The sequence below is a fragment of the Octodon degus genome, unplaced genomic scaffold (assembly GCF_000260255.1).
Source record: "Octodon degus isolate 3935 unplaced genomic scaffold, OctDeg1.0 scaffold00164, whole genome shotgun sequence".
In the NCBI taxonomy this organism is placed as follows: Eukaryota; Metazoa; Chordata; class Mammalia; order Rodentia; family Octodontidae; genus Octodon; species Octodon degus.
This window is the reverse complement of record NW_004524740.1, coordinates 2462272-2473967: the sequence shown is the minus strand read 5'-3', so window position 1 is coordinate 2473967 and position 11696 is coordinate 2462272. Positions and strand designations below refer to the sequence as shown.

At 39.4% G+C, this 11696-nt stretch overlaps 1 protein-coding gene across 6 annotated transcripts in view; it reads left to right on the top strand.

Moving 5' to 3' along the window:
- The window catches only part of Ggnbp2 (gametogenetin binding protein 2), a 55063-nt gene that overhangs the window by 42244 nt on the left and 1123 nt on the right, over positions 1–11696 (top strand). For 3 of the 6 annotated variants that reach the window (XM_004643013.1, XM_023703153.1, XM_012517324.2), the window contains 7 exons: positions 1307–1510; positions 2756–2930; positions 5420–5614; positions 8379–8526; positions 9397–9522; positions 9610–9758; positions 10710–10958. In XM_004643013.1, coding sequence (XP_004643070.1) covers positions 1307–1510; positions 2756–2930; positions 5420–5614; positions 8379–8526; positions 9397–9522; positions 9610–9758; positions 10710–10958 — 1246 coding nt within the window. Of the gene's footprint in view, positions 1–1306; positions 1517–2755; positions 2931–5419; positions 5615–8378; positions 8527–9396; positions 9523–9609; positions 9759–10709; positions 10959–11696 lie in introns of all 6 variants that reach the window. The other 3 variants (XM_023703154.1, XM_023703151.1, XM_023703152.1) reach the window with 1 other exon arrangement.

Below are 11696 nucleotides of genomic sequence, written 5' to 3'. Positions count from 1 at the left end.
CGGGTCTGCCAAAAAAGAAAACCCTTTTCTTTCTAAATTGATGAGTGTGAGAAATTTCTTCTTACTCTTAAGTTGACAAGATCTTCTACCACATCATATACATTTCAGTTTAAACTACATTTCCCTATGTGTGTTTTTGAAAGAAAGAAGTTGAGGTTTTGGAAATTATTTGTAAACTTAAAAATGCATGTACCTCTTTGTTGCTTGCTTGCTTGCTTGCTTGCTTGCTTGCTTTCTTTCTTTCTTTCTTTCTTTCTTTCTTTCTTTCTTTCTTTCTTTCTTACAATGTATTTGGTACAGGGTTTCTCTACACAGCTTGGACTGGTGGTGGTCCTCCTGTGTTCAGCCTCCCCAGCTCTGGGATTACAGGTGTGTGCCACCATGCCTGGTCTCGGTGGCTGGCTCAGTGCACCCGGGAGTGGGGCTGGCTTGGCATATGGTGCCAGGATCAAACCCATTTCTGTCCCCACCTCCAAATGCTTAACTAGTGATGTGTTGAAATGTGATAAAAACTTGAACGGAGTTTACTACCTGAATACCAACTATTTTCAGAAATAGGAAGGAAGGGAACTTAGTTGAAGAGTTGTAGTTCATTGCCTTTCTTGCTGTTTTGTTTTGTTTTGTTTTGTTTTGTTTTGTTTTGTTTTTTTTAAAGACAGACTCTTGCTGTGTAGCCCTAGGCTGACCTTGAACTTGAGATCCTCCTCCCTCAGCCTCCTGAGTGCTGGGATTACAGGTGTGCACCACTTAAACTGACACAAATAACTCATAAAGTGGAGATGGGCAAATCCTTGACACCTAGTATTTTTTGGACATGTATTTTATGAGTAAATGGTATGGTCATTTGGTATCAATTCTTTCTTTACCTCCCCTCCCTCCCTCCCTTCCTTCCTCTTCTTAGTATGTACCTTCATTTCAGTTCCCTCTGCTTCATTCTTCTAGTCCATGTATTTCTCCAGTTTAAAAATTTCCAAGTGATGAAACCCCTGAGTTTGTGTTTACATATGTACATTTTATTTCGTTTTATCTTGTCTTTTGGATGAGATCTTGCTATGTTTTCAAGAGTGGTCTCAAATTCCTGAGCTTATGTGATTCTCCTGCCTTAGCCTCCTTCAGTAGCTGGAACTGCAGGCATGCTTCACCGCACAGCCTTCTGTGTGTTTTTGATGTGTGTATGCAGGCTTTTTATTTTTATGTTTTTAACTCTAGATGGGAGGGGAGTGTGCTTGTCTACAGTGCTGCTAGATACTGCATGGAGTAAGTACACAGCTGTTCTTAATTTACAGGTTTTGTTTTCCCCCAACAGATTTTGCACTGACTGCAAAAATAAAGTCCTCCGTGCATATAATATTCTTATTGGTGAACTTGATTGCAACAAAGAAAAGGGCTACTGTGCTGCACTCTATGAAGGCTTGCGGTGCTGTCCACACGAGCGACACATACACGTTTGCTGTGAAACAGACTTCATTGCACATCTTTTGGGTCGTGCTGAGCCAGAGTTCGCAGGAGGGTATGAGTATGTAGTTTGCTAGAATGGGCTATCTAGCGCTTTGCTTCATTTTATACTGAAAGTTTATTTCCATCACTTTCTGCCTCAGTACATGAAATAACATGTATGAAGTATTTCTTCCTATATAAGCCATGCTTTCTTTAATTGACTGAGTGAAATACTGAAAAACTGTTCTTTGGTGCTTGGTTTATTCCCTGTGCTTCTTGCTTGAAAAGAGGCAGGCTTTTTGTTTTTGCTTTCATTATTACAGATTATCATTTTCACTAGAAAATGATTAGAAGAAAGTTATCTTCATCCATCCATACATTGGCATGTTTAGATTTTATTCATAGTGGTGGTTTTTGCATAGAAATGAGAGCTTAACAGCAGGGGATTAAGAAATGCTTTATTTAATGTAATTCATGAACTGTGTAAAATTGTTATTAAATTATATAAGAACACCTAAAATGCCATCTCTAGCTGTGTTATGAAAATAAAATCTGAAAAGGTGTTTATAGAATAAATGAAATTCATTTCCCTTAGTTTTATATATCTGTATCAGCCCTCATTTGAATCCTTCCTTGAGGTAGACATTTGAGAATTCAGAAACCTCTCTAAAGGTTCACTGTAATAGTGCTATAAATACTAAAAGCTGGCCTAAAAGGCTTTTTGCCCATGCTAGAATCACTTTGGTATTGTCATTCTCCATTCTTGCTCAAAGCCAAACAAAAAATAGGCATTTTGCTATAATTGGAAAGTAAAAGGAACTGTCCTGTCTACTATGAGGTAGACATACAGGACCTGTCTTCTTTTGGGAGTGATGTGTGTGATAGTGGGGATTGAACCCAAGGCCTTCTCACGGAGATTTGGCCCTGGCCCTTTTTACATTTTGAGAGTCTTGTTCATGTACTCAGTTGCCCAGGCTGGGCTCAAATTTGCATTTCTCCTGCCTCAGCCTCTCAGAGTGCTAGGATTGCAGGCATGCATTACCATGTCTGAGTTTACATGTGACTTCTCTGAGCCCTAAAAAGCTGTTTAGAACCAGTTCCTGAATTACCTTTTGTTGCTGTTACTTTTTTTTTTTTAAAGCAAAATTAAGAGTTCTACTTGCATGTATGCTTGTGTAGTTATATATACATTGATTGTAAATGTGTACCTCTCGTTAGGTAGGCAGATTATGTTTAAAACTTGAAGATGCGTTATTCACTTTTTACTGTTTCAGTTAAGAATATTAGGAATTAATGTATGATTTATTGTTAATTTTAGGCGAAGAGAAAGGCATGCCAAGACGATAGATATAGCTCAAGAAGAAGTTCTAACATGCTTGGGAATTCATCTTTATGAAAGACTGCATCGAATCTGGCAAAAACTACGGGCAGAAGAACAGACGTGGCAGATGCTTTTCTATCTTGGTGTTGACGCTTTACGCAAGAGCTTTGAGGTAAGAACTGTGGGCTGCTTCTGTGTTCAAGATTGCTTAGTTAAGTTATTGGACAGAATCTTTTTTTTTTTTTAAATATATTTGGTACAGGGTCTTACTATGCAGCTCAGACTCATAGTGATTCTCCTGTTTTCAGCCTCCCCAGCACTGGAATTACAGGCCTGCACCACCATGCCTAGTCTTGGCAGCCAGCTCGATGCACCCAGGGGTGGGGCCAGCATGGCATGTATTGCTGGGGATTGAACCCCAGTCCCTGCACTTGCCTAAGCAGGCACTTAGTCTGTTAAGCTATCTTGTCAGCCCTGGACTGAATCTTAATGTAAGCCACTGGAGCCTCAGAGAGCTATGGCCCACTCTACTGATAGTGTTTTGTGGCTTTAGTTGAGAAAGGGCTCTGAAGGAATGGGTTTTATTTATTTATTTTTTAAATTTATTTTATTTTTTTTAGGGTTAGGGTTGGGGTTGGGGTTAGGGTACGGGTTAGGGTTGGGGTTAGGGTTCGAGTTGGGGTTAGGGTTGGGGTTCGGGTTCAGATTTAGGGCTAGGGCTAGGGCTAGGGTTAGGGTTTGGTGGTCCTAGGATGCGCATTACAATCTTTTTAAATGTTTACACTCCTGACTTTTTTTTTTTGCATTATTTTTTGACATTAAAAATGTTTTTTGCATCTTTTCCCTTTTTTTTCTCTCCCCCGCGGGCCCCCGCCGGCCTGCCCCCGCCTCCCCTCGGACCCCGCCAAGAAATGGGTTTTAGAAGTCTGTGGTTTTGCTGAGTATGGTGGTACAAATCTGTAATGGTAGCATTTGGGAGACTGGAGCAGGAGGATTGTATGAGTTTTTGGCCAGCCTCAACTAATAGCGAGATTTTTCATCCTGGAATTTTTCCAGCCTTGGTTTAGTTTTTAGACTTACTCAGAGCAGAATATTAAAGTTGCTGGTTTGTTTTTTTTTTTTTTTTTTTGAGTGGGGGGACAGGGTCTTAAGGGTCCCACTGCATAGATTGGACTGGTAGTGATCCTCCCGTGTTCAGCCTCCCAAGTGCTGGGATTACAGGTGCGCACCACCACGCCCAGTCTCAATCCCCTCTCAGCATGCCTGGGGTCTGGGCCGGCAGAGCAGGCCCAGGGATCCAACCCCTGACCCCTGCCTAAACTGGCGCTTTAATCCCCTGAGCTGTTTGGCTGGCTCTAATTGATGATTTTTTTAAAAATGCTGCAATGGGGACATAGCTGATATAATTAAAAACAATTGCTAGTATGGTGGTGTACTCCTTTAAAACCCAGTTGTAGATAGCTGAGGCATGAGGATCATGAGTTTGAGGCTGGCTTCAGCTACATAGTATGTTCAAGGCTGAATTACGTATAGTGAGAGTCTGTCTGAAGGAAAAGAACAGCTAGAAAGTAAGCAATAAAACTAGAAGCCTTTAATGAGTCCCCCATTGTCTGATGAAGTAAATGCAGCTGGGGTTGTAGCTCAGTGGTATAATGTTTGCTGCAGGGCCCTGGGTTTGATTACAAAAAGCCTTTAGAGACAAGTGGAGCCTCTTTTATAATGCTACTATTGGATTTAGTGCTCGTGCTTTGATGACATTTTTTCAGTTATATCCTATAGAAGTATGTTATATCATATACATACTTGGCTAGTGAGTATTTTTTATATACTAGGCATGGTTATAATCCTTTAATTGGATCATTGGTCCCTTTAGAGAATGGGATGGATGCTTTTTCCATAAGTCTGTCCATCAGCTTTAAGTACCCTGTTCTGGAGAATCTTTGAGATGATTTATACTAGTTTATTTTTAATTCTCTTTGTATTTTTGTGCCTTTAGAGATGAAATCATCTAATCAGACTAGTTTTTTTTTTATTATGTGAAGAAATGGATGAAGTTTTATTTTGCTAAGTTAAAATTCTGAGATATAGGGCCTGGGAGATGGCTCAGTAGAATAAGCACTTGCCCAGCAAGCACCTGCGCCTGAGTTTAGTCCCTGGTTCTGAAAAAAAAAATTCTGAGATTTAAATTTGTAGTATTAGTGGAATATATGTTTTTCCCATAGGGATTAGTTATGAGTTGACGTCCTAAGTAGATTCTTAAGACTGTTATCATTTAGGATATTAAAATACACAAGATCCTGGCTTTGATCTCTAGCACAGAAATGATAGTGAGGGCTGGCCAAATAGCTCAGCAGATTAAAGCACCTGCAAGCAAGTGCAGGGGCCAGGGGTTTGATCGCTGGGCCTGCCGTGCCAGCCCCGGCCCTGGGGCAGCTGAGGTGTTGAGACTGGGTGTGGTGGCGTGAGCCTGTACTCCCAGCTCTTAGGAGGCTGTAAACAGGCAGATCACTATGAGTCCGATTTAGTAGTGAGACCCTCAACACTCTGTAGACCTTTCCTTAAAAAAAAAAAAACCCAAGTAAGAAATGATAGTGATGTTAACAATTTATCCTAGAAAAAATGAAGTTATATATAATATTCTCAACTTTGCTTTTACAATAGATGACAGTGGAAAAAGTACAGGGTATCAGCCGATTGGAACAACTTTGTGAAGAGTTTTCAGAAGAGGAACGAGTAAGAGAACTCAAACAAGAAAAGAAGCGCCAAAAACGGAAGAATAGACGAAAAAATAAATGTGTTTGTGATATTCCTACTCCCTTACAAGCAGCAGAAGAAAAGGAAGTAAGCCAAGAGAAGGTAATATTCTTTAGTATCAACTCATTAATGTATAATGTATATAATGTATTGGAGCATTTTTGCTATTTTTACAGATGTCAGCTCCTGCATGGGTATACTGGCTTTTAGTGTATAAGCCACAATTTTTAATTTTAATTTTTTAATGCCATGTATTTGTTTTATAAAGGCAACATTGGGTAGTTATCTCTACCTGTTTTTAGTGCTGCCATATTAAAGTCAAATAAAATGTTACCCTTGTACATGACCCATTGCAATGGTCAATGTTTTGGTTACACAATCCTTTTAGTGTTAAAATTTAAGGTACCTAGTGGGCTTTTATGTATGTGGGTTATACTTACTTGTTTTTTTGCCTTTTTTTTTTTTTTTTTTAGTTTTAAGCTATATTTTAGATTGGTCTTGAACTCTCTGCATAGCCAAGGCTGAGCTCAAACTCCTGGTGATCCTTCTGCCTCGATCTCCTGAGGGCTAGGGTTACAGGTGTGCACCACTACACCTGGCCTTAACAGCTTTTTTAGATGGTTGTAGAGCCAGGGAGATAGCTCAGTGGCATAAGTGCCTGCCTGGCAAGCACAAGGTCCTGAGTTTGATCCCTGGTACCAAAATTTTTTTTTTTAAATAAACAGATGGTGGGCCAGGGAGATAGCTCAGTAGAATAAGCGCTTCCTGGTAAGCACAAGGGCCTGAGTTCAATCCCCGGTTCTGCAAAATAAATAAATAAAAAATAAACAGATGGTTTTAAATACTCTTTGTCACTACAGTGGTTCTGAAAGATAAGTTATAATGCCTTTTCATACTTTTTTGGTTGCGTATATTATATATATATATATATATATGTATATATATATATATATTTTATTTTTATTTTATTTTATTTTATTTTTTGGTGCTGGGGATCAAACTACCATTGAGCTATACCCTAGCTCTCATACTGTTAAAAATCTTTAAACTATACTAGATATTTTGAATAGATCTTTTACTTATGGTTGATAACATTATACTTTGGAATTCATTTGAGAAATACTGGTTTACTGAGTTATGCAGGTCTCCTAGATACTGACATTTTCAGTATGCAACATCTGATAATCACATGCTAGAAATCTATCCTGAATCAAGAATGGTGGCACATGCCTGTAATCCTGGCTTTCTTAGGCAGGAAGATTGCAAGTTTGAGCCCAGTCTGTACAGCTTAGTGAAAACTTGTCTCATAATAAAAAATAGAGAAAGGTCGAGAATGTAGCCTAGTACAAAGATCCTGGGTTCAGTTCCCAGCGCCAGAGGTTGGGGGAAATCACTGTTGGTTCTATTGAAAAAAAAATTTTTTTTTTCTTTTCCTGAACCAGGGATTGAACTCAGGACCTTGCACTTGCCACACAGGCCCTTTATTTCACTGAGCTATCTCCCTGGCCCCTCTGTTGAAAAATCTTGAGGGCCATGGAGATAGCTCAGTGGTCTAAGTGCCTGCCTAGGCAAGCACAAGGACCCAGGTTTGATCCTGGGCACTGCATGCCATGCTGGCCCTGTCCTGGGCACACCGAACTGGCCACCAAGACCAGGCATGGTGGTACATGCCTGTAATCCCAGCACTGGGGAGGCTGAGACAGGAGGGTCACTACAAGTTCAAGCTGCATAGTGAGACACTGTACCAAATACATAAAATGAAAAATCTTGAGCATATTTAGATGTGGTGGTCCATACCTATAGTCCTAGCTACTCAGAGACTAAATTGGGAAGGTCACAAGCACCCATGAGTTTGAGGCCAGCCTGGGATCGAAAAATAAAAAAAGAAAAAGAGAAGTTTAAGTATTAGGATGCTGGGCCAGGAATGTAGCTCAGTGGCACAGTGCCTATCTGACATGTGTGAAGCCCTGAATGTTCAATTCTTGGTACGAAAAAAGAAAACAGAAAAAGACCAAAAAAACCTCTGATACACTAGTATGCTTCAGGATTGCAATGCTATATACAGGTTTTCAAAATTCTGTTTAGAGTCTGCATTTTGTTATGGAAATCAGATAATGCCCATTTTACCCCTCAACCTGAAGTAACAGACTGGTTTCATTTCTGAGGATATCCCTGCTGAGTGTCCAAGGCTGCATAAACAACAGTGTGTTTCTCAGTCATTCTTTCAAGTGAAATTGACATTCCAGGAAAAAAGCAACTAGTTCAGCTTGCAACTCAAGCCTCTGGCCAAGTGTGTTCCTTGAGACAGTGGTACACTTCGGTGCACAGCAGTCTTACTTTGTCAGACTGCGGGTCTGTCACAGACTATTAAAAGAACCTCTCTTCACTGTTAATATCTAAGAAAATTAGTATTTTTACTGCTTCATCAAAGACATTCACAAGTGAAATATCCAATTTATTTGTGCTGAAAATATTTGACACATGAGAAGTACAGTGACTTTCAGTACAATATTACTGCCATTGCGTTGATTTGTGCTAAGGGACCATTGATTTTGTACTGTCAATGTGTCAAAAAAAATTAAGTATTCTGATGAAAATAGTAAAATAGTTTTGACCTAGAGAACTTCCTCCTTTGGGGTCAGTGGACCACGCTTTGAGAGGGCTGTTATCTGAGACTTGGTTGATACCATTAGCTCTTAGTGTACTTCCCACTGGGTAATAGTGTTGAGGTGGCTTAATGATTTTTCATGAGAATAATCATTCGAGTTGTTAACTCATAGCTTTTACCTAATTAGCTAAAGTTATTAAAATATAGCCATTTGTGGAGATGAAGCTTTTTATTGTCTCTTAATGTTAATCTTCAAAGGAAACAGACTTCATAGAAAACAGCTGCAAAGCCTGTGGCAGCACCGAAGATGGGAGTAGTTGTGTAGAAGTCATTGTTACTCATGAAAATACATCGTGTACCTGTCCTAGCAGTGGCAATCTTTTGGGGTCCCCTAAAATAAAGAAAGGTAAGTAAATCTTTTAAAATCAACTTTTTTGTTTTTGGAGACAGGTTATCACTATGTAGTTGAGACTGATCTGAATCTTGGGCCTCCTGCCTCAGCTTCCCAAGTGCTGAGATTACAGGCCTGTGCCACTCCACCCAGTTTAAAATTAACCCTTAAGGGGCTGGGGAGATGGTTCAGTGGAATAAGCACTTCCCTGGCATCAGTCCATCCCCAGTTCCACCCAAAAAAAAAAAAAGGAAAATTAACCCTTAAGTCTATTCCTTTAGGGGGCCGCGGAGATGGCTCAGTGGAATAAGCATTTCCCTGGCAAGTGCAGGGCCTGAGTTCAATCCCCAGTTCTGCCCCCAAAATCCGAAAACAACAAAAAAAAGTCTATTCCTTTTAATGTAAGAGTTTTTAGAGATCTAGAATTTAAAATGTTAATTTAGGATTAAATTTTGGAATCTAGAGTATTAAACTGATTTATAACCCTCCCAAATCATATGATTTAGTCATATACTTAATATCCATTGTCTTTATGTTGTTAGATTTGCTACTGTTTGGCAGAAACAAAAAGCTGTAAACCCCTAACATTTTCATTATTTAATTTTTGCCTGCTTTTCTTACTTTTTTTTTTTTTTTTTTTTGCACAGCAGGATATTGCTATATAGTTGAGGCCTGACTTGAACTCATATTTTTTTTATGCTGGCCTTGAACTTGGTGATCTGCTGTGTCAGCCTCCTGAGTGCTGGCATTACAGCCTTGTGCCACCACACTTGGCTTGCCTACTTTAATTAAAATTAAACCATCAGTTTTGAAATTTATCTCTGGTTTACTCTGTGCCCTAGTATAATTGGGGTGTGTTAACTGACTCACACGGTTCGTCCCCAGGCATGTCTCCACACTGTAACGGTAGTGACTGCGGATACTCGTCTAGCATGGAAGGGAGTGAAACTGGTTCTCGGGAGGGCTCAGATGTTGCCTGCACTGAAGGCATTTGTAATCATGATGAACACGGTAGGTTCAGGTTACACTTCGATACCTTCTGATGATTTCTACCACATGGCTGATTTAAGCATAAATAAAGATTATTATTATTTCCAGCTGATGACTCCTGTGTTCATCACTGTGAAGACAAAGAAGATGATGGTGATAGTTGTGTTGAGTGTTGGGCAAATTCTGAAGAGAACAACACAAAAGGAAAAAATAAAAAGAAGAAAAAGAAAAGCAAGATGTTGAAATGCGATGAACATGTAAGTGTTGTCTTGCAATGTTAAACCTTTGTTATGGAGAACAACCTACCTAAAATGATATGCAGTTTAGCTGCTGGGATTAATTTTTAGTTTGGTTTGGTTTAGTTTTCAGACACAGGGTCTCACTATGTAGAGCAGGCTGGCCTTGAACTCACTTTAGAGCCTGGGCTAGCCTTAAACTTTCAGTAGTCCTGCCTCAGCCTCATGAATGCTGGGATTCTAAATGTTTGCATCCACACCCAGTGGATTAATATTGTAAGTGAGTATTTTATGAATTTCTATTGATTGCTTACCTTGTTTGCATTTGTGTGGGATTATTTGTCCAAAAATCCACATGAAGTATAAATCTAATTCATTTTTTTCATAATACTGTTTACTTTATTAGCTGTGTGATCTTGAATATTTGCTTAGTTTTTCCACTTGACAAATGGGAAATAATAGTCCCTGTTGTATTAGGTTCTTTACAGATTACCGAGAGATTATATGGCAGGTTACCATGGCAGTTGGGATGTTGTAGGTACCTAGTAAACACCAACAGCAGCTATTGCTCTATTCCTTCTAAAGACTGAATGCTCCATCAGGTTATTTATTTATTTATACTGAGGATTGAACCCAGGGCTATACTGAGCTACATCCACAGCTCCTTTATTTTGAACCATGGTCTTTGTAACTTAAACAAACCCAGGCTTGACCTTGGGGTCCTGCTACCTCAGCTTCCCAGAGTGCTGGGATTAGATGTGAACCACTGTGCTGGCTGTGTTTTCATTATTTATTTATTAATTTATTTATTTATTTTGGCGGAACCAGGGATTGAACTCAGGCCCTTGCGCTTGCCAGGCAAGTGCTTATTCAATTGAGCTATTTCCATGGCCCCTGTGTTTTCATTGTAAGGAATACTAATTGCTATTATTTCTTGCCTTTTATCTGGAAAATCTCTTGCTGTGATTCCAGATCCAGAAACTTGGAAGCTGTATTACAGATCCAGGCAATCGAGAGACCTCAGGAAATACCGTGCACACAGTGTTTCACCGTGACAAGACCAAAGATGCACATCCCGAAAGCTGTTGCAGTGCTGAAAAGAGTGGGCAGCCACTGCCTTGGTTTGAGCATAGGAAAAATGTATCCCAGTTTGCAGAACCTACAGAAACATCATTTGGTCCTGATTCTGGAAAAGGTGCCAAGAGCTTAGTCGAACTCCTCGTAAGTCCATGACGTCTTTCTGTCGGTGTGGGGATAGTATCCCAGATGGACAGTAGAGGAACTTTTAAGAAATAAAGGGCAGTGCTCCATTATGCAGCCACTCTGGAGCATGTTTTTAAAGTTGGACTCATTGGTGGAACAAGATAGATACACTATTATTGTAAGAATCTGTCCCCTTGAAGACAGATACTGAAACAAATTTTGCTGGAGTAGCAGTTTGTGGTACTCACCCTTCCAGACTAGGAAGCATGAACCTGAACCAAAGCCTATATTCCTGGTACTTCTCTTTAAGTATCATGAAAGCTAAAAGCATCACTGAGTTTTTCCAAAGCTTTCATAATTGACACCAGCTCCTGAGGCATTATATGAATTATACTGGATTTCAGATGATTCAGTTTATAATTGTGTGTGTGTGGGGGTAGGATTGGTATTTTTCTCATAGTATAGTGGTACAGTTCCAGAACTTAATACTGTGCTTGCAATTTGGTGGTAACCAGAACTGTGGAATGAGTTCTGTGACTAGAAGAGTGGAAAGATTGTTTGTTAACTGAAGTAACATATGATTAGGGCCCTAATAGAATAACAACAACAAAAAAATCTGTATGTGGTGGTAAATTTATTCGTGATGCTGTTTTCTTAAGGTGTGTTTTTTTTTTCTTTTAGTAAAAGTTAAACTTTAGTAAAACTTTTAATAAAAGTTAGCTTTTATTTACTTTGTGTAGAAAAATTTTAACTGAG